Here is a 23,410-nt window from a genome sequence, read left to right on the forward strand (position 1 = left end):
GCTTGAGAATCTGACCTTAAGTTAACTTTTTAGTTCTGCTTCTCTGGAAACCTAATTAAAGATACCCATAGAATGTCAATTATGTTAGGAGGCAAACTTGCTTATGTTAAAAATGACCCCTGATTGATAACTTGCATCTGGACTGGAAGGAGCTATAAATATCTGATGGGGACAGCACAGCTTTGGGCTTCCTTGACTGCGAAGACGTACAGCTGGGTATCTCCCCAGGGAAACATTAAACCAGGACTGAGCCCACCCCTACTCGACGCGAGGCTCCTTCTCTAGAGCAGGACACTCCACGACAGGGGCGGGCGAAGCTCTCGGGTGGCCGGATGGACAATCCAGCCCACAGGCCACACAGGAGAGAAGCCCCTGACAGTGCCCGGCTGGCAGCCTTTGATTCTATTCTAGGTCAGTCTCAACAGACGGATGCCCAGTGTGGCGAGCGAGTCTCGTGGGCTGGAATGCTGAACAACCTGAGCAGGCCCCTGTAAGCTCTGTTCACAGTATTGATGCTGGTTAAACGCTGTTTGCTCAGTCACTCAGTCACGTCTGACTCTTTGCGACCCCACGGACTATAGTCCGCCAGGCTCCTGTGTCCATGGTATTCTCCAGGGAAGAATACTGGGGTAGGAAGCCATTCCCTTCCCCAGGGGACTTTGGGACCCAGAGATTGAACCTGGGTCTCCTGCACTGCAGATGGGTTCTTCACCACCTGGGCCACCAGGGAAGCCCAATGCTGAGAAAAATAAAGTAGAGCAGAAGAGTGGGCTGGTGGAGCCACATGCCTCTGCTGCCAGTTTAGGATCCTTTCAGGTCTAAACAACACTTCCCACCCGACTTTGCCTTTGCGAGTTAGCTCCTGTTCACTGATTCATCTTCAGGCTCTGCTCAGACACTTGCTGGGGAAACCTCCCCTGCCTGCCCACCAGGCCCAGGTCAACTTCATTTGCAGATGGAGTCTCACAGCAATCAATGGGTACCTTGCCTCCTGAGCACCATCTTAGGGTACAGTCATACACCGGGACTATAAGGACCCAGTTTCTTTCTGAGAGCAAGAAGCATATCTGGCTACTCACCATGTCACCCCCAGCACCTGGAGAACATCGGGCAGGAGTGGGAGCTGAATAAACCCTGGTAGAACAAGTGAATGCTATAACCAACCATCTGAAACTAAACAGAGGTGGGCAGCATTCCTCACTCCACACTACGTTCCTGCTGTATCTGTTCATTGATGACACCCCATCCAGAGTATGACCCGAGAGTCAGCCAGCTAACGCTGCCATCTGTATTGGAAAATTCCAGAGTCAATCTCTGGTCGTATCAAGAGTTATTGGGAAATATATATTTTTTTTAAAGTTAATTTTGATTTTGAGACACCACTGTTATATAACCATCTCTTTCGGAGGAACTTGCAAAGTGAAAGGCTAAATTTAAAAAACATAGTATTGCCTTCGCCTTTGCTAAGACTTAAGCCCACTGTAGTTATTTATCTTCCTGTTGGACTAGAAAATCCACTGGGATCTTTTGCTGTCTCTACCCTAGCTCCTAGCACATAAATGTTTGATGGATAAATAAATGCGTGAATGAATAAACAAAGAATCTCCCCCTTCCCCCCATTAAAACAGAAAATCACTATCTTAGACATTGAACGGTGAAGAACTGGGGTAACTTCCTGCAGCCACTCATCTTCAGGGAATTCTAGCTCTGAATGGTGGCTGACGGGGGCAGCCTGCAGCTGGGAGAGCCAGGCGGGGACGCCAGTGAGTTCACCAGCCCCCTCCCCTCCCCTCCCATCTCCCCTCCTGAAGCCAAGGGCCACCCAACATGGAGGCACCCACCTCGCTGGGCGACACAGGCCTCTAACACGCAGAGCACGCTAGCTCTGGTGAAGTGCATGGAAAGCAACCAACCACCCGTCCCCATATTCACTCATGGAACGCGGCCCCGGAGTTTCCTAAGTAAAACTGACAAAGTTTCCTTTGTTTTCGTATTAAAGTTTTGACGGATTAAGGGATGAGCCAGACCCAGTCTACACTGAAACGAAAGACAGACGCCTTGGCTGGCGCTTATTACGTAAATAATGACCCCTTGCCCTTATTTTCTGAGTGTAATGTACTCCTTGCTGACCAGCTCTCCATTCCCAAGACGGGAACACTAACCGTGCAGCTGGTGCAGGCGCTGAGGGACGGGGCCGGGCCTCGGGAGGCGCACGGGACCCAGCACGGCCACCAGCCAGCGGTGTGACCCTGGGTCAGTCACCCTGCCTTGGTTAATCCCCGCCTTGTTTTTAACACTTTTAGGTTTACAACCACGTTGACAGGAAAGTACAGAGATTTCCCATATACCCCCTCACCCCAAATACACAGGCGTTAGCAACCTTGCTCACCAGAGCGGTCTTTTTTTTTACACCAAGGATGACCTTCACTGATGCATGTTAATCACCAAAGTCCACGGTTCACCTTAAGGCTCATGGGAAGGAAGGGAAGAGTGCCGCACATTCCACGGGTTTGGACAAAAGTCTAATGACACCGATCCGTTACTGCGGGCTCCCTGGTGGCTCAGTGGTAGAGTCTGCCTGCAATGCAGGAGATGCCGGTTTGATCCCTGGGTCGGGAAGATCCCCTGGAGGAAGAGGAAATGGCAGCCCACTCCGGTATTCTTGCCTGGGAAATCCTTCCAGGCCACAGTCCATAAGGTTGAAAAGAGTTAGACAAGACTTAGGGACTCAACAACAACAATCCTTCCGTATAATGGCACACAAAGTACTCTCACTGCTCTAAACACTTACGTATTCTGTGCATTCATCTCCCCTCTCCCCCAGGCTCCTGGCAGCCACCGATCTTTTTATTGTCTCCATAGTTTGGTCTCTTCAAGAATGGCATATAACTGTGATCTTTGCTTTTCCTTTGAAAAGACAGGTTCAAAGCCTTTACGTCTGTAAGAACACTCAGGGCCCACCCACAGGGGCTGAACCGTTCTAGGTGGCAGGTTACCCACTAACTACCGCGGCTCTGCTTCCAACACGCAGCTCTGTGGCCAGGCCCGCCTGCAGCACGCGGAGGCACGGGGGGCACGGGCAGGCTGCTCAGGGGACGGCCACAGGTCTTGGGCTCCTTGTCACGATGAACCCAGATTCCTGTGGCGTGTGTCGCAAACAGATGAGTCATTTCTGCAGGCAGACTGCTCTGAACACAACTCAACACTGCCTTGTCTGCTGTTTCCCCAACCAAAATGTAAACCCCGTCACGGCAGTGACTGGGTCTGACTTGTTCACTTAGGACAGCGTTTGGTGCTAGTAAATAACCTAGTGAGGTTCTAAATATTTATTGAATGGTCATTCAACATGATTTCTCTGGGTCTCAGAGTTCCCATCTCTAAAGGGCCCTGATTTTTTTTCTTTTAATGTGAAAGCGAAAGTCCCACAGTCATGTCCGACTCCTTGCGACCCCATGAACTATACTGGAGTGGGGAGCCTTTCCCTTCTCCAGGGGATCTTCCCAACCCAGGGATCAAACCTAGGTCTCCCACATTGCAGGCAGATTCTTTACCAGCTGAGCCACAAGGGAATTTTTAATGTGCTCTAACCCATTTCAGACTCTTTTGTCCAAAATGCAGTACTTGGATGCAATCTCAAAAACGACAGAATGATCTCTGTTCATTTCCAAGGCAAATCTTTCAACATCACAGTAATCCAAGTCCATGCTCCAACCTTAACGCTGAAGAAGCTGAAGTTGCACGGTTCTATGAAGACCTACAAGACCTTCTAGAACTCACACCCAAAAAAAGATGTCCTTTTCATTATAGGGGACTGGAATGCAAAAGCAGACGTCAAGAAACACCTGGAGTAACAGACAGATTTGGCGTTGGAGTACAGAATGAAGCAGGGCAAAGGCTAATAGAGTTTTGCCAAGAGAATGCACTGGTCATAACAAACACCCTCTTCCAACAACACAAGAGAAGACTCTATACATGGACATCACCAGATGGTCAACGCTGAAATCAGACTGTTTATATTCTTTGCAGCCAAAAATGGAGAAGCTCTATACAGTCAGCAAAAACAAGACCAGGAGCTGACTGTGGCTCAGATCATGAACTCCTTATTGCCAAATTCAGACTTAAATTGAAGAAAGTAGGAAAAACCACTAGACCATTCAGGTATGACCTAAATCAAATCCCTTATGATTATACAGTGGAAGTGAGAAATAGATTTAAGGGCCTAGATCTGATAGATAGAGTGCCTGATGAACTATGGAATGAGGTTCGTGACACTGTACAGGAGACAGGGATCAAGACTATTCCCATAGAAAAGAAATGCAAAAAAGCAAAATGGCTGTCTGGGGAGGCCTTACAAATAGCTGTGAAAAGAAGAGAAGCGAAAAGCAAAGGAGAAAAGGAAAGATAGAAGCATCTGAATGCAGAGTTCCAAAGACTAGCAAGGAGAGATAAGAAAGCCTTCCTCAGTGATCAGTGCAAAGACATAGAGGAAAACAACAGAATGGGAAAAACTAGAGATCTCTTCAAGAAAATAAGACATACCAAGGGAACATTTCATGCAAAGATGGGCTTGCTAAAGGACAGAAATGGTATGGACCTTACAGAAGCAGAAGATATTAAGAAGAGGTAGCAAGAATATACAGAAGAACTGTACAAAAAAGATCTTCATGACCAAAATAATCACGATGGTGTAACCACTCACCCAGAGCCAGAAATCCTGGAATGTGAAATCAAGTGGGCCTTAGAAAGCATCACTACAAACAAACCTAGTGGAGGTGATGGAATTCCAGTTGAGTTATTTCAAATCCTAAAAGATGATGCTGTGAAAGTGTTGCACTCAATATGCCAGCAGGCTTCGAAACTCAGCTGTGGCCACAGAACTGGAAAAGGTCAGTTTTCCTTCCAATCCGAAAGAAAGGCAATGCCAACGAATGTTCAAACTACCACACAATTGCACTCATCTCACATGCTAGGAAAGTAATGATCAAAATTCTCCAAGCCAGCCTTTAACAGTACATGAACCATGAACTTCCTGATGTTCAAGCTGGATTTAGAAAAGGCAGAGGAACCAGAAATCAAATTGCCAACATCCAATGTATCATCAAAAAAGCAAGAGAGTTTCAGAAAAACATCTATTGCTTTATTTACTATGCCAAAGCCTTTGACTGTGTGGATCACAACAAACTGTGGAAAATTCTGAAAGAGATGGGAATACCAGACCACCTTACCTGCCTCCCGAGAAATCTGTATGCAGGTCAAGAAGCTACAGTTAGAACTGGACATGGAACAACAGACTGGTTCCAAATTGGGAAAGGAGTATGTCAAGACTGTATATTGTCACTCTGCTTGTTTAATTTATTTGCAGAGTACATCATGAGAAATGCCGGGCTGAATGAAGCACAAGCTGGAATCAAGATTGCTGGGAGAAATATCAATAACCTCAGATATGCAGATGACACCACCCTTTTGGCAGAAAGCAAAGAAGAACTAAAGAGCCTCTTGATGAAAGTGGAAGAGAAGAGTGAAAAAGTTGGCTTAAAACTCAGCATTCAGAAAACTAAGATCATGGCATCCGGTTCCATCACTTCATGGGAAATAGATGGGGAAACAAAGGAAACAGTAACAGACTTTCTTTTCTTGGGCTCCAGAATCACTGCAGACGGTGACTGCAGCCCTGAAATCAGAAGGCGCTTGCTTCTCGGCGGGAAAGCGATGACAAACCCAGAGAGTGTGCTGGAAGCAGAGACGCTTCTCTCCCGACAAAGGGCCACACAGTCAAGGCTGAGGTCTTCCCAGGGTCACACACGGCTGTGAGAACTGGACCATAACGAAGGCAGAGCACCAAAGAATTGATGCCTTTGAACTGTGGTGCTGGAGAGGACTCCTGAGAGCCCCTTGGACAGCAAGGAGATCAAACCAGTCCATCTTAAGGGAGATCAACCCTGAATATTCACTGGAAGGACTGATGCTGAAGCTGAAGCTCCAGCATTTTGGTCATCTGATGTGAACAGACAGCCCATGGGAAAAGTCTCTGATGCTGGGAAAGATCGAGGGCAGAAGAGGGCGTCAGAGGATGAGATGGCTGGATGGCCTCCCGATGCAATGAACATGAACTTGGGCAAACTCTGGGAGACGGTGAGGGACAGGGAGGCCTGGCGTGCTGCAGTCCAGGGGGTCGCAGAGTCACGACTGGGGACTGGACAGCAACAGCAACAACAAGCCATCTGGACTCTAGGATTTTCAGATTCCAAAACCGACCAACAGCTCAACTGCTATGAAGTCTTCTTGTTACTGAAATGACTTGTGTGAAGTGCTTAGCACAGGTGACTGGGTTGACCCCAAATCTTCCAGACTCAAGACTCCCTGAAGGACAAGAGGCATCCCCGGGGTGGGCGAGGCGGCTAGGCTGCAGGACTCACACTGCTCCAAAAACTTCCCCCGAGGCGACTGTGAGTAAGGGAAGCTGCCACCTGCACGGACCCCCACTCTCTCCATCACTCCATCTTCCTCTCAGTCAAACGCACACGTGCTTCTTGCTGAGATCACGGTGTAGCCTATGGCCAAAAACCAAGTAAAATGAACCACATCTGACCAGCGTGGGGGCATGATTCTTCTGGCACTAGGTTCTGGCCAAATGAACCACCCTAGTCTGGGCTCTTCGTGATACCCCAAGCTTCTCCACGCCTGGAAGAAGCTTGTTTTTAGCCTTGTTTTTAGCCTTCCACCATCTTTCCACCACCCATCCTCCAGCAAGAAGCCGACTTGGAAAAGGAAATGGGAAGGGAAATAACATTGATTGAAAGCACCCCGCCTCTGATACCACCCTTGCGTCTGCCCCTCTCTCCCCAGTTGAGCAGCAGCTCTGGCCGTCCAGCAAAAGTCCCATCAAGGTCATGGATGCCGTGCATGGAATCTCACCCCGTGCCTTGGTCTTCACCCTCATGAACATCACAGCATCACTCGCCCCAGGTGACACTCGGGGTCTCCACGGGGACGTCCCTCCTGGTCCGCTCCCCCGGTGGCTCCCTGTGGGCCCCTCCCCTGAGCCCTGCGCCAGCTCTTGGAGGTTTCCTGCTGGGCCCTGGGCTGTTTGGGCTTCTCTCTTCACACTCTGTCCCTCCCTGACTCCAGCCAGTCCAGGGCTTTAAATATCACCAATGCACTGAAACACCCAACTTGTGCCTCAAGCGAGTCCCCGCACCCTTGGGACCGAGCACCCAGCACCCCACACGCCTCCAGGGCACTCACTTCTCTCCCTGCTCCCGCTGTCACCTCTGAGGGGCATCTGTGCCCAACCCCCACTGTCCCCTCGCTTTCGTTCCAGTGACTCGGGGCTTCTTCCCTGGACGGCCACAGCTCTCCCACCGTCCGCCCCCGCAGCAGACCTGCCTTCTTCAGGGCCAGCCAGACCAGGGGAGTCTGGGACTCTCCCCTTTCCCCTCCGCTTCAGCCCCATGGGACCCTTTTTGGATTCCTCAACACGCCAAGCTCTTCCCTGGGGCAAGACCTCACGCGCAGCCAGCCCTCTGCTTGCAACAGTCTTTCTCCTGCTGTTGGCCTGTTTCCCTCCCTTTCAACCTTCAAGTCCTGGTCTCCTGTCACCTCCTCAGGAGGCCTTCCCCGACCACCTTACGTAAGCACGCGCCCTGTTATTTGCTGCACTCTTTCATCTTCTAGCACTCACTGTGATTTGTGATTTTAAGCACGGGTTTACTTGCTTATCATGTCCCTCACTAGACGGCATCCTCCCTGAGAGCCTGGGCTGTGTCTTCTGTTCATCAGCTCAGGACCACGCACCGTCCCGGCCCACAGCAGAGCTGCGTTAGCTGGCTGACTTCACCTCCTGCACGCCAGGTCCTGTGCTGGGAGGTTTATAGAAAAACCTATACGTTTACAAGCCTCTGCTCCAACCAGAGTGGCTTCCTCATACCCTGCAGAATACATACAATGCTGTGCGTATCTGAGCTAAGTCGCTTCGGTTCTGTATGACATTTTGCAACCCCGTGGACTGCAGCCCACCAGGCTCTTCTATCCATGGGATTCTCCAGACAAGAATACTGGACTGGGTTGCCGTTCCCTTCTCCAGGGGATCTTCCCGACTCAGGGATCAAACCTGAGTATCCTGCGTCTCCTGCTTGACAGGCGGGCCCTTTGCCCCGGAGCCCCCTGGTTTCCCACAGAGAACACTGAACACAGTCCTAACCCCACGTTCCTACCAGCTAGTTGGAAAGCACCCCCGACTCTCCCCAGCCTGCACCTACATCGCCTCAAGCCCACTTCTCCAAAAGCTGTACCCCCCTTCCCAAATCTGCAGCTGCCTTAACATGCAGCTTCCTGTCTGCTTCTGTGGCAAGCTGGACTTCCCCTGGCACAACATGCACCGACTCTTCTGAAACTGCCTGTTTTATTCAATTCTCAGAAGCAGGGTTCCAGGAGGCCAGGGACTTTGTCACTCTTTTTCACCGTTAAAGCCCCAGTGCTAAGTGCGGGCCCGGTTCCTGGTAGGGCTACACTCAATCCTCATTAAATGAATGAATAAATACTGAATGAATGAATGGGCCTGCAAGCTTCAGCTCAGTTAAAGTGATTAGGTGCTCTTCCACGGTCTGCTCCTTTTTTAAAAAAGTATTAAATTTATTTAGATGTGTCGGGTCTTGGCTGCACATGGGACCTTTTCTTGTGGTGCACGGGCCTCGGTGGTGGCACACGGGCTTCGCTGCTCTGCTGCACGTGGGCTCCTAGTTCCCCAACCAGGGATGGAACCTGCATCCCCTGCCTTGCAAGGAGGCTTCTTAACTGCCAGCCCAAGGAAGTCCCCTACCGTTTTCTCTTAGCCGTCACCTTTAAAGTGACGTGTGACGTCGTTCCCTGTTTCTTTCTCCTACCATCTCCCAGAGTACAGGCTCATTTCCTTTTACTCTCTGAATCTCTTGAGAAATGTCATGTACAAAAAGTTGATGTATATTAAATAAATGCTTGCTGGAAAAGTGTCTGAATTTTCTCTTTGACTCTTAATGTAAAAATGAGCGCACAGTTGAAAAAGCCACCACTTCTATCACTGCCAGAAGGAAGACGTTCTGAAGGCAAGAAGGCAAAGGACAGGGCCGAGTCGCTCTGCTCTGGAGCCTGGAGAGACCAGCGCATCCAGCAAACGCCACCTCCCCGGCTGCAGGAGCCTGTCTGAAGCTCCTGCTTCTCTGAGGCCATAAACCCAGGAAGCTCAGCACCCAGGGTACACGGCCAGCCTCACGGCCCTTCTTCCTGCCTGCTGATTCCAAGCTACACTGAGCAGGGCTGAACGGTTGCAAAGGTCAACAAGACGACTGGGGAAGTTCAGAAACTTCTACAAGTCAACGTGTGGTGGTAACTAGTGGTCTAGTTCAAACCAGCACACAGTGGTGATGCACAGAGTCATAACCAACACATACAGTCCCTGGACTGCAAGGAGATCGAACCCGTCAACCCTAGAGGAAATCAGTCCTGATTATTCACTGGAAGGACTGATGCCGAAGCTGAAGCTCCAATACTCTGGCCACCTGATGGGAAGAGCTGACTCACTGGAAAAGAACCTCGTGCTGGGAAAGACTGAAGGCAAAAGGAGAAGGGGACGACAGAGGATGAGATGATTAGATACCATCACTGACTCAGTGGACATGAATCTGAGCAAACTCCGGGAGACAGTGGAGGAGAGAGGAGTCTGGCGTGCTGCAGTCCATGGGGTTGCAAAGCGTCAGACACGACCTAGCAACTGAACGACAACGAAAGCATCCTGGTGACTGATTCTAGTCGCACAATCCCCCCTTATTGCCTGGCCTGGCTGCAAACTCCTCAGGGAAGCCCGGAGTCTGACCACACTGCCTGCCCTCCTACGCTCTCCAAGTCAGGGCCTCCCACACAGAACTCCTGATGCGACCCAGGAAAGAGTACAACCCAGCGGGCGCATCTCCCAGCGCCGACGCTCATGTGTCTTCTCACGTTAATTTATCCCCACCCTCACCCTCCCTGTGCCGCCCTGGTGGCTCAGACGGTAAAGCATCTGTCTGCCTACAATGCGGGAGACCCCGGTTCAATCCCTGGGTGGGGAAGGTTCCCTGGAAAAGGGCATGGCAATCCACTCTAGTATTCTTGCCTGGAAAATTCCATGGACAGAGGAGCCTGGTGGGCTACAGTCCATGGAGTCGCAAAGAGTCGGACACGACTGAGCAACTTTCACTTTCCCTTTCCCTGAATTAAAACCAATTCAGAACCAGGGAAAACATATACTACATACAATCCATTTGGCTTACTGAGTACACCTGACACGGCAGACACGGAAGAAACACTGCTAGAAATCTCTGCTACTCTGTTTATAAGGTATAATTTGTTGTTGCTGCTCAGTCCTAAGTCGTGTCTGATTCTTTTGTGACCCCATGGACTGTGCCCACCAGGCTCCTCTGTCCATGGGATTCTCCAGGCAAGGACACTGGAGTGGGTTGCTGTGCCCTCCTGCAAGGGATCTTCCCGACCCAGGGATCGAACCTGCGTCTCCTGCATTGGCAGACAAGTTCTTTACCCCTGAGCCACCTGGGAAGCCCAAGACATGGTTGAATATTCCTAAATCAACGTGGAGCAAATAAACAGCATCCTAACTCAAGCTGCTCTGGCCATTCTGGCGTCGCGGACTCAAGCTGTGGGGGTGGGGTGACGCTTGTCTCCTGGAAAGCTGGGGGAGCCCCAGGCCGCTCCTCTGCACGGGCTGTGCTGCCCGAATGCTCGCCCCTCCTCCCTTCTCTGAGACAGAATCGCGGCCCTCGGTTATTACAGGTTATCCAGGCTGATCGCAATGCCTCTTGGGCAGAGACCACGTGCACCAGCGGTCACAAATAAACTCCCTTCCTTGCGAGCGCTGCTGCATGAGGCGCTGCAATCAAGCGAGCGATGCCTGCCTCAGGAATTGGGGTCTGACCTGCCTGTGGCCCCGCTTCCAGCTGGAAAGCCAGCCGGGCATCATCATCAGCAGAAATCACAATTCACCGCTGCCCGCCCGCCTGGCGCTGCACCAAGCACTCCATGCGCGGTCTCTTGGGTGCACCTCACCGCAGCTCCCGGGTGTTTAGGCCGATAAGGAAGGCCTTCCCAGGGGCACAAAGAGCTCGCCTGCCAGTGCAGGAGACATAAGAGCCGTGGGTTCGATACCTGGGTTGGGAAGATCCCCTGGAGGAGGGCTTGACAACCCACTCCAGTGTTCTTGCCTGGAGAATCCCGTGGACAGAGGAGCCTGGCGGGCTACAGACCATGGGGTCACACACAGTCAGACAAGACTGAAAAGAATTAGCACACACATGCACACACACACAGAGAGATAAAGAAATGGACGCCCAGCTGGGAGGAGGGCTGGCTCCTCATCAGGTCCTCTGGCTCCAGCATCCACTCGGCCCCCCATCCGAGGGCCTGCCGTGGGCAAGGCAATCTGAGGATTTCAGAGCAGCAGCCCTGGCCGTCTGAGGCCAACGCGCTCTGACTTCACCTCTGCAAAGCGTCAGTTCAGTTCAGTTCAGTTCAGTTGTGTCCGACTCTTTGCAACCCCATGAACTGCAGTACACCAGGCCTCCCTGTCCATCACCAACTCCCGGAGCTTGCTCAAACTCATGTCCATGTAGTCGGTGATGCCCTCCGGCCACCTCATGCTCTGTCATCCCTCCTCCTCCCGCCTCAGCAGCAAAGCCTCAGCAGGTGTTTTTTCAGCCTTAACAGGCTTGCTGCTGCCACCCAGAGGGATGAGAAAAACAGAGGTGAGACCCACAGGGGGGTGTGCCAGCTCAGACCACGCCCAGGACACATGGGCCTGGTGAGAGCACGTGCTGTCTCCCTCCCAGGGGGCCAGAAAGGGGAGTGAGGAGGGGAGGGGTGAGGAAGGAACGGGAAGGGAAGGAGGGGAGAGAGGAGCGGGCGGGAGAAGCAGCTGTAGAGGATCTGGCAGACAGGAGAAGTGTGATGATGTCCTTCAGTTGCTCAGTCGACTCCGACTCTTTGCAACCCCTCTTTGCAGCTCACCAGGCTGCCCTGACCTTCTCCGGGAGTCTGCTCAAACTCATGTCCATTGAGTTCATGATGCTATCCAACCATCTCATCCTCCGTCATCCCCTTCTCCTCCTGCCTTCAATCTTTCCCAGCATCAGGGTCTCTTCTAATGAGTCAGCTCTTCACATCAGGTGGCCAAAGTATTGGAATTTCAGCTTCTGCATCAGTCCTTCCAATGAACATTCAGGACTGATCTCCTTTAGAATGGACTGGTTGGATCTCCTTGAAGTCCAAGGGACTCTCAAGAGTCTTCAACACCACAGTTCAAAAACATCAATTCTTTGACGCTCAGCTTTCTTTATAGTCCAACTCTTACATCCATACATGACTACTGGAAAAAAACATAGCCTTGACTAGACGGACCTTCGTTGGCAAAGTGATGTCTCTGCTTTTTAATATGCCATCTAGGTTTGTCATAGCTTTCCTTCTAATGAGCAAATGTCTTTTAATTTCCTGGCTGCAGTCACTGTCCACAGTGATTTTGGAGACAAGAAAATAAAATCTGTCACTGTTTCCACTTCTTCCCCTTCTATTTCCCATGAAGTGATGGGACCAGAATCTTAGTTGTTGAATGCTGAATTTTTAGCCAGCTTTTTCACTCTCCTTTGACCCTCATCAAGACCGTCTTTAGTTCCTCTTCACTTTCTGCCCTTAGGGTGGCATCATCTGTATATATGAGGTTATTGATATTTCTCGCAGTAGTCTTAATTTCAGTTTGTGATTCATCCAGCCCAGCATTTCGCATGATGTAAGTGTGATGAGAAAGCACCACAGTGCAGGCTGGGAACACCCCAGCCATGCCTCATCCTGGGGTCCAGTGCTTCTTCACAAGCCAGGCTGGACGGTGGATGAGGCCACAGTTTGAGGGTCAGACCGAAGCCCAGCGCACAGCATCTCCCTTGCAGCGGGGCAGAGCCAGGAGGACTGAGGTCAGAGCGCAGAAGCCAAGCATGTGAAACCCAGGCAACGTTGCAGGGTGCAGGTGGACATGGGTAAGGCGACGCCGTGAGGGTCAGTGACCAGGTGAGAGCACGTGGTGAAGAGGGGAGACGCGAGGCAGCAGGAGGGGCCCAGGGACTGGCCCCAGGGCCAGGGTCTTTCTGAGAGAGCCCCGAGGTCACCAGCTTGGCAATGAAAAAGCTGAATATATTTAAGCATATTTCTAAAGTAAAAGATACGCTTTATCAATTGTGTGTCTCTTATTGCTAAACTCATCTACGATGCATCTTCCTATCCTTGAAAATGAGTCAATCTCTGTCCATTATATTCTCCCAGATACATATTTTTCAAATGTAGAAACACAAAAAGGAGTGAGACAGCGAGGCAGCGAATGCACCGCAGGACGGGAAGCCCCCGGAGCCCGGCCCGTCTGTCCCCACGTGCCCTGCAGACTCCGGGGGGGCGGCCACCGTCAGATGCCCCCCAGTGCGGCCCCCGGGCTCTGGGTGACCCACCATGTACGCAGCCGATGGCACTGGGCACGTCCAGGGCCTCCTGCTGGTCTCTCTCCTTCCCCTCTGCCTCCACCCACCCGTCAGCTCTCGTCACTGCTCTCAGCCCCCGTCTTGAGGAGCTGGTGAGGCCTCCCCAGTCGCCGGCTCAGGGCATCGCTGCTCTTTAAAGCCCAGCGAGACAAGCAAAGAGGGACAGGGGCTTCGAGACGGAGCAGCCCCCCAACTTTAACTATGGGACTTTGACTATGCCAATGGGAATCGCCTTGAACTGGCGTGAAATGAAATGAGGCCTGAACCCGGGAGCAGTTCCAGCATGTGACCCGTCACCTTTGCAGACTTCTCAGCACTATTTTTCTGTTGGGTGCTGGGGGCATCCAGAGGTTCAGGACAAGACATCTGAGCCCAATGGCCCTGCTTCTTCCTGCTCGATGTGCAGGCTTCAAATGGGAAAATAAGCTGGCCAGCCCACCCTCATCAGTCTCATACAAAGCATTTCCAACAGAAGCTGCTGGTTGGGGGTTTCTGAAAGCCCCCCGCCTCCCCGCAATTCATTCCAGCCTCTGGGCTTGTCCATCAATCACACACACTCTCAGTTACAGGGAGGGAAAGCCAGGTTGGAGTATCCTCTGTGATGACCACGATTTATTGTGAAAAGGAAGAAAAAAGATCACTAGGAAAATATTCCCATGTTCCATCCCTTCTCCCGCTATTTATAACAGCAAGGAAACTAGAACTCAAAACTCAGCCTGGGGGCCAAGCACCATCACTCAGACGATCTGAATCAGAGACAGATGAGATCAAACTCGAAAGCATCTCTAAGCCAAAGCCACCAGGCCATTCCAAACCTTGAGGTGTTTACCGCAGCCTTTTGTGGGACCTGCCAATCCGAACCTTTGGGGTAAGGTGGGCCTTCTCCACAAACAATTTAACAGGATTTGGAAAATAAGCACTTACTCCCCAGGGAAAGGGAAACGGAAGCACGTGGCTCTGGGCCCCTGAGCAGAGATGAAATCTGGCTTCCGTGAGCTACGCCCCGAGGTTTGAAGCTCTTGAAAATGAAGAGGGAGCAGCTGAACGTTGCCGTTATCCCGTCTGTAGCTGGGAGCTCTGCGGGACCGTTCCTAGAGGGAGGGGCCCCCTGCGTGTGGCCTCGGAGGAGCTACGGGGGAGTCAGACACCTACCGTCGGTCTCCACGGACACCTATCCTGAAGCACAAGGTCAAAACAAGGACAGCTGAGGAGGTCTGAACAGCATCATCGCGTGTCTCATAAGGGCAACACGGGAAGGACAGTGAACGTCAAATGCACCACTCTTAAACCTCTAAAAGCCCCTTTCAGAGGCAGCTCAGGGAGGAACTGAACTGGCATGGCCTTCCAGGCAGACGCACTTTCATAAAGACCGTCTGAGACCTGGCAATCCAGTTCTCTAAAGGGACCGGCCATCCAAAGGGAGGCGAGCCTGCGGGCCAGGGCTGCCCACTCACTAACGCGTCCCGCAGCAAAGCAGGGGGGCCTGGCAGGACCGTCCCACGGGGGCAGCAGGGCACGGGGCTGGGCCCCCCTCCCCTGGCCCCGGGGCTCTGGACGGAGACTCGTGTTCACACACCCTTCTCCCTCCTTGGAATCTCCCGCGAAGGTGACAAGCCAGGTGGAGAGGAGACAAAAGAGCCTACGCTCACTCTTTCTTCAAGAAATTCCAGTTGTGGTGTGTATTTCAAACTGCTTTAGGATAACAACAAAACTGAACACACATGATAATGCTTTCTGCTTTCCTTTGTTAGGAACTTGATTTAAAAAGAGAAGACGGCTTACCCATTTTTGAAATAGAGGACATGGGCTCTCTGCAGTCCCGTTTCTAGGAAAAAACCTAGTTCTTGATCGTGGGGAGCAGGGCCAGGCTTAGGACTTCTGTTCTGAATATTAGAAAGTATTACCTGGAAGGGGAGAAAATCGGAAAACTAATCAGATCCACATGCAAGCCTACTTCCTTCAAACCCTATCTGCAAACGCACAGCTGGACTTGAAAAATGGACTTCCGTTCACAAGCATCAGTGCACGGCGCTGGGTGGGGACGAGAAAAGCGCACAGGGCTTCTGTGCGACAGGGGGCGACTGCTGCCCCAGGCGCGCGCGTTCCTCCTGCCAGGAGGCCTGCGCGCTGATGGCCGTTGATGGGCACATGGTGCCAGCCGGAGCCTCAGAGGTTCGGCTCTGCAAGGCCGAGATGCTGACAGAGAGGCTTGGCGGCAAAGACGCAGGTCCAGCAACGGGCAGAAACGGCCGTCCCCACCAAGGGCTCAGTCTCGGACGCAGCCCGCGGCTTCAGCCCTGCAGACTCGGGTGAGCTTCAGAAAGAGCGGAGGGACCTGTGACTGGCCCTGCCCGAGAACTGGCCCGACAGCAACTGCGCCAGGCCAGGGGCTGCAGCCGCAGCCACCTGCTCTCGAGGACAGAGGGCTCAAGAAAAGCGACCTCGGCTCCCTCTCCCCAGCCAGACTGCCTGTCAGCAGACAACGAGGCTTTAAAGGCTGGCGTGTTTAGCCCTGCCAGAAAGACTGCCAACTAATCAAGGGAAAGACTTGCGAGTGGAGTGGGACATAATGAAGTGTAAACACATATCTACTGTTACAGAGGTTACTCTCTTTAAACTCACGAGTCAAATAAAGCATTTATCAACCACAAGCTACTTGTGGCCCATTTAGAAACCACCCAGATGCTCTCCAAACATGCTGCCAACATCAACTGCAAGTCAGCAGCTCTCCAGAAACCCAGCTGTTAGCCAAACCCCCGATATTCTTGAGGTCTTGAAATGATCCTTCCAGGGGAATTAAAGCAGCTGCTGGGTCTCTACCTTGTGAGCTCTGGGGTTGCCGGAGGGGAGAAGTAGAAGACACATACAATGAACCGTATGTTGTAGAATGACATCCAAGTGGGCAACCCTCGCATTTGAACTACATCCCAGCATCTTATCAGAAGTGCCTGGCTCCTTCCTGACTTAGCGCTTGGCTCTGCAAGTGCTAAGAGGTAGGTGTTCCTCCCACCTCCGGGCACCGTCATTTTTGGCCCGGCTGCGGCTCCTCCCCCAGCCACCCTCTAAGCGGCGGAGATGCAGAGTGCCCCTCTGAGCCGCATCCTCTCCTCTTAGGTCTCCCAGATGACCTCATCTGCTCCTCAGAAACCACCTCCATGCTGCCACCTGCCCACTTGGTCATCTCTGTCCAGACTTTTCCCAGACTCATGTCTAACTACTTCCTTGATATTTCCACGTGGAAGTCCAACATTGAAACTTTTAAAAAAATTATCATTTGTTTTTGAGAATAGTTTTCAATTTTTAAAAGCTCCATGATTATTTTAAAGCAAAAGCAATGCAGTACCATACAAAAAAAAGAAGCATGACCAATTCTATCACATAACAACAACCAGTGAGCATTGATGGAACAATAACCCATATCTCTGCCCATGTAAGTGCCAAGACGAGAGAAAGATAAAAATCATTTTACAGACACTGAGACTGTGGTATGTGCTGGTTTTAAATTTAAACCATTACATTTCATTTTAATTAAATGTAACAGGCGAAACAAAAGTGTAACCCAAGTAAGCACTCAATTTCAGAAAAATGTGTTTTTTAACACAAAGTTCACTGTCTCTCTAAAATTAAAAATACACCTGATACTTATCATATGTACACATGTGTGTAATACGCACCTGCATGTATGTGTTATGTGTGTATACAGACAGAAAGACAGAGACAGAGAGACAAAGCAAGAGCCAGAGAAGAGAGACAGAGATGAGGTCCTTTCTTTGTTTAAATGTTCATTCCTTTGGTTGTGCTGGGTCTTAGCTGCAGCATCCAGAATCCTTGATCTTCATTGCGGCATGTAGAATATTTGGCTGTGGCATGTGGGATCTAGTTCCCCTAGGGTTCGAGCCCAGGCCCCTGCATCGAGAGCACGGAGAGTTAGCCCCGGGGCCACCAGGGAAGTCCCATTTTGTTGTTATTGCTGTCCAGTCAGTAAATCATGTCCACCTCTTTGTGACCCCACGGACGGCAGCTCTCAGGCTCCTCTCTCCTCCACTGTCTCCAGGAGTCTGCTCAAATTATGTCCACTGAGTCAGTGACACTAGCCAATCATCTCATCTTCCGCCGCCGCCCCCTTCTTTGGCCATCAATCTTTCCCAGCTTCGGGGTCTTTTCCAATGAGTCAGCTCTTTGCCTCAGGTGCACGGCTCATTCTTTTATCCACATATTTCAACTCCATACAGGATCTGTTGACCCATGACAGCAATAAGGAGACTGGCGTGTCTATATACCTTCTCCAGTGTCTTCTCCTCAGCCTCTTGTTTTGTTATAGCACTATTTTATATTGTCAAAATTCCTAACAACTATGTCCAACCCCATAATTGTTTTTCATCAGTTCTATATTAAAATGCATCCTAGGGGTCAGATACAGGTAGGGATTAAGAGGTACAAACCAGTGTGTATAAAGTAAATAAGCTTCAAGGAAATATAGTACAGCACAGGGAATATAGCCAACCTTTTATAATATTTATAATCCAATAATTCTCAATACTACAAATGGGATTACAGTAACTATAATGGGATATAACCTTTAAGAATTGTGAATCACTACACTGTACACCTAAATTTATACAGTATTGTACCTCAACTATACCTCAATCAGTCAATCAACAAAATGCATTCCTTGTTTCCTTAATCCTCTATTTGAAATCAATTCCTGCTTGGTGGAATACTGCCAAAAAGGGTGCTACAAGTCCTAAATTCTTCCGTGTTCAAGAATGTCTCCCTCTTGTCTCTGTCTCTCTAAACCTGACTACAACATTCTTGGATTTCACACTTTCTCTCCCTCAGAATATGGTAGACGATACTCCCGTCACCAACTCTGAACGTTCTGTGGACAACCTGGAAGCCAGCCTTGCTGCTCTCCCTGTAGACAATCTGCAAAGAGAACCCTTTTCCCCCCGAAGCCTAGAGACTCTACCAGAAGCTGTCGTGTCAGCCACCATTCTAAGCCCGTTGTTCTTGGAACACAGCATGAACGCTCTGTCTACAAATTCAGATCTGCAGGTCGAGTGAGGCACTGGAGTCGGGCTGCCACTCTGAGCTCAAAGCCCTGCTCCACCACTATGGACAAGTCACGGACTCTCTAGGCATCAGTTTTCTCGTTGGAAAAATGGAGATGGAGACAGAATTTTTCACTCAGTGTAGTCCTGTGGACTAAATGGAGTAATAAATGGATAGAACACTTAGCACAGAATGGAGAAAGTGTTTGATAAAGTCTTACTTCTTTGAGCTCAAGAATTTCACTTTGATTATATAATTGTATTCTTTTACTGTTTTATTGTTTTCTTTCCATGTTATTTTTCAGGAATACTAATTGTGTGCACTGTCTCAGCTACTGTAGCTTTGTAGAAAGTTTAGAGACTGGGAAGTATGAGTCCCTCAACTTTGTTCTTTTTCAAGAGTGTTTTGGCTCTTTTGGTCCCTTCCATTTCCATATTATAAATTTATGACTCGGCTTATCAATTCCTGCAAAAAAATAAAGCAACTGAGATTTTGATGGGGATTCAGTTAAATTTGTAGATAAATTGGACAGTACTGTTATTGTAACAAATTAAGTCTTTTGATCCATGAACATAGGCTGCTTTTCCATTTATTTAGTTTTTTTTTTTTTTTCATTTCTTTCAACAGTAATTTCTAGTTTTCAGAGTATAATGTTTGAACTTCTTTTTATTATTTTAATCTTTTTTGATGCTATAATAACTGGAATTGTAATTTTAATTTCATTTTCAGATTGCTCATTGTTAGTGGATACAGATAAAAGTGATTTTTGTATACTGACTGTATCCTCTAAACTAGTTGAAATCATTTGTTAGTTATAGTTCTGTGTGTGTAAATTCTTCAGGATTTTCTATAAACAAGAACACGTTATCTGCAAATAAAGATAGTTTGACTTCTCTCTTTTCAATCTGGATGCCTTTTATTTCTTTTTCCTGTCTCACTGCACTGGCTAGAACCTCTAGGCAACAGAAGTAGTAAGAGCAGATTTCCTTGTCTTCTTCCTGATCTTGGGAGGAAAGCATCCACTCTTTCACCATTATATATGGTTAGATGCTTCATGGGTGCCTTCTATCAGACTGAAGATAATAACTTCTATGCCTAGTTTGTTGAGTTTTTAATCATACAATGTGCTGGATTTTGCCAAATGCTTTCCCGGCATCTACTGAGATTATCATTATCATGCAGTTTTTTTCCTTTATTATATAGATACATTGTATTACATAATTGATTCCCATATGTTAAATCAACCCTGCATTTCTGAAATGAATCTTTCTTGTGGTATATTGTTTTTTTCTAGAAGCTGCTAGATTCAGTTTGCTAGTATTTTGCTGAGGACATTTGCATCTATTCATAAGAGACTTGTTGTTTACTCACTCAGTCTTGTCTGACTCTTCGTTACCCCATGGATTGCAGCCCACCAGGCTCCTCTGTCCATGGGATTTCCCAGGTAAGAATACTAGAGGGGTTGCTATTTCCTCCTCCAGGGAATGCTCCCCACCCAGGGATTGAACCTGCGTGTCCTGCTTTGCAGGGGGATTCTTTACCGCTGAGCCACCTGGGAAGCAAACAGTGCTTTCGTAAATCTAGTTAGGGAGTGTTTTACTCCTATCCTATTTTTTGAAAGCTTTTATAATACTGGCATCATTTCTCCCTTAAATTGAATCTCTCTTCACTGAATTCACCATGGAAGACAACTTGACCTGTAGTTTTCTTTATGGGAAGGTTTTTAATGATAAATTCAATTTCTTTCATTCATAATTCAGCCTCCCTGCTCCACCCTCAAAGCCCCTAGTCAGCTTTGCAGGGCAAGGGGAAGGCTGGCTCTTGTCCACTAGCGCTCTTGGAACTTTCCACGGCTCTGCAGCCTGGACCCAGCTAACCTAAGGGGAGTGGGCCATCTATTTCTTCTTGAATGAGTTTTGGTACTTTGTGTCTCTCGGAGAATTTGCCTATTTTCTATAAATGATCAAGTTTATTGGTGTTAAAGTTGGTCATAATTTTCCCTTATATCCTTTTAATATCTATAGACCTATAGTGCCTCTTTTTTTATCTGGGTATTGATAATTTGTATACTCTCTCTTTTCTGGTTCATATTATTAATGGTTTACATAAATTTTATTGATCTTTACTAACCCATTGGTGGTTTTACTAGTTTACCGTTTATCTACTTTCTAGTTCACTAATTTCTGTTTTAATCTTTACTATTCCCTTCCTTCTGCTTATTTTGGTTTTAATTATCTTATTTTTCTAGTTTCTTGAACCAGAAATGTAGATCATTGATTTGAAATTTTCCTTCTTTCTACTATAAGAATTTACTGTTATAAATTCTTCTATACATTTTGTTTTATATATATCGTGAAGTTCTATTATTAAGTATACATACTTTTAGGATTATAATGTGTTATCGATGAATTGACTCCTTTTATTATATAAGTCCTTTTATCTGCTGTAATAGTTCTTGTTCCTAATTCTACCTTATGATATAATACAGCCAGTCTAGTTTTGCTTTGATTATTGTTTGCATAGCGTGTAATTTTACTTTTTGTCTACCTATGTATTAACATTTAAATAGTTTCTTGCAGATAGCATATACTTAGGTCTTACTTTTTTGTCCAGTCTGAAAATCTGCCTTTTAACTGGAGTGCTTAGACAATTTACATTTAATATAATCATTGATGTGACTGGAATCATCTTGCTACTGCTGCTGCTGCTGCTAAGTCACTTCAGTCGTGTCTGACTCTGTGCGACCCCATAGATGGCAGCCCACGAGGCCCCGCCATCCCTGGGATTCTCCAGGCAAGAACACTGGAGTGGGTTGCCATTTCCTTCTCCAATGCATGAAAATGAAGTTGCTCAGTCGTGTCCGACTCTGTGCGACCCCATAGATGGCAGCCCACCAAGCCCCGCCGTCCCTGGGATTCTCCAGGCAAGAGCACTGGAGTGGGTGTCTGACCCTAAGTGAAGTCGCTCAGTCGTGTCCAACTCTTAGCGACCCCATGGACTGCAGCCCACGAGGCCCTGCCGTCCCTGGGATTCTCCAGGCAAGAACACTGGAGTGGGCTGCCGTTTCCTCCTCCAATAATCATCTTGCTTTTGATTGTCTCCTATATTCTTCTTTTCTCTTTTCTCTCTCTCTCTTTTTTTTGGATTGATGATTCCATTTCATTTTCACTATCAGCTGGTTAATCATGTCTTTTTTTTCCTTATTTTTTAGTGGCTGCCCGAGGTTTTACAATATAGCTTTTCACAGCCTTTATCTAAATTATATTACACCAACTCATATATAGTATAAACGCTTTGGGCTTCCCTTGTGGCTCAGCTGGTAAAGAATCCACCTGCAATGCAGGAGACCTGGGTTCAATTCCTGGGTTGAGAAGATCTCCTGGAGAAGGGAAAGGCTACCCACTCCAGTATTCTGGCCTGGATATTCTGTTTCCTCCCCTATGCTTTTTGCTATTATGGCCACAAATTTTACTTCTATGTTATAAATCCCACAAAACACCATTAATATTTTTAGTTTAGGCAGTCAGTTATCTTTTAAAGGAATTCAGACGGTAAAGCGTCTGCCTGCAATGCAGGAGACCCGGGTTCAATTCCTGGGTTGGGAAGATCCCTTGGACAAGGAAATGGCAATCCACTCCAGCACTCTTGCCTGGAAAATCCCATGAATGGAGGAGCCTGATAGGCTACAGTCCACGGGGTCGCAAAGAGTAGGACACGACTGAGTGACTTCACTTTCACCCTCAGTGTGACCGTTCGGTGCTCTTCATTTCGCTGCACGGATCTGTACGTTTCCTTGCTTGAAGAATCTCTCCCACGTTTCTTGTCACACAGGTGTGCTCGCTATGCACCCTGTCAGTTTTTGTTGGTTCTAAAAAAGTGTCTTGTCTTTCCAGTGTCTTCTAATTTGCATATCATCTTCTGGGAATATCTTATATCGCTTATCTTTATTCTTCTGAATTTAAAGTTTCTCTTTCTCTGGCTGCCTTCAAGGCTTTTGTCTTTGATTTACAACAGTTTGACTATGATGTGTCTAAGTACGTGTTTGTATTTATGCTGCTTGGGGTTCTCTGAGACTCTGGGATCTGAGATTCTTTGGTACGCTTCAGTAATTCTGAAACTTCTTAACCGTGTTCTCAACCAGTATTTTTTCTGTCCCAGTTTCTCTCCCTTCTCCTCTTGGGGCAGCAAACACATATATTTTCCCACAGCACCTGGATGCTCTGCTCTGTTTTTTTCCCACCCTTCTTTTTTTCTTTTTGTGCTTCATTTGAATAATCTCTATTAACCTATCTTCAAATGAAAGTTTTTTCCTTGGCTGTGTCCAATCTTCTAATAGGCTATCAAAGAAGTTCTTTGTCTCTTATGTCATGTTTTGTTATTTCTAGCATTTCAGTTATGTTTTTTTTATAGTTTCCTTCTCCTTCCTGAAATTTCCATCTGTTCCTGCGTGTTACATATCTTTCCCACAATACTCTAGCATATAACTTGAGGATATTTTTAAGTTCCTGTCTGATAGTACCTGGGTCATTTCTGGTTTGGGTTCTATTTATTACTCTTCACAGTGGTTTGTTTTATTCCTGGTGGTGTGTATGTGTATAAGGATTTTATAATTTTCATTTAATGTTAATAATTGTGTACAGAGAAATAAAGTGAGGGAAATAACATTCACACTTGAAAATGGGCGCTCCTTTTCCTTTATCAGGCCCTAAGTGTGGGGGAGTCGAGGCAACCTAGTCAGCAGGTGGGCTGGAGTTGGGTTTTCGTTTCTATAGTTACTTCCACTGCACCACAGGCCCCAGAGTCCTGCGGCTCAGGGA

The 23,410-nt window shown here is 48.3% G+C and overlaps 1 protein-coding gene and 1 non-coding gene across 5 annotated transcripts in view; both read right to left on the reverse strand.

The window, feature by feature from the left end:
• Positions 1–23,410, reverse strand: part of TTC7B (tetratricopeptide repeat domain 7B) — a 279,640-nt gene that overhangs the window by 164,077 nt on the left and 92,153 nt on the right. For 3 of the 4 annotated variants that reach the window (XM_055538917.1, XM_055538916.1, XM_055538918.1), the window contains exon 5: positions 15,324–15,445. In XM_055538917.1, the coding sequence (XP_055394892.1) occupies positions 15,324–15,445 (122 nt within the window). Of the gene's footprint in view, positions 1–15,323; positions 15,446–23,410 lie in introns of those variants that run through there. The other variant, XM_055538919.1, reaches the window with a different exon arrangement.
• On the reverse strand, positions 3,076–3,202 carry LOC129622188 (small nucleolar RNA SNORA11). The gene has a single exon (XR_008699865.1). It is a non-coding gene; the product is annotated as a small nucleolar RNA SNORA11 (small nucleolar RNA).

This window comes from Bubalus kerabau, chromosome 10 (assembly GCF_029407905.1).
Source record: "Bubalus kerabau isolate K-KA32 ecotype Philippines breed swamp buffalo chromosome 10, PCC_UOA_SB_1v2, whole genome shotgun sequence".
Lineage (NCBI taxonomy): Eukaryota > Metazoa > Chordata > Mammalia > Artiodactyla > Bovidae > Bubalus > Bubalus kerabau.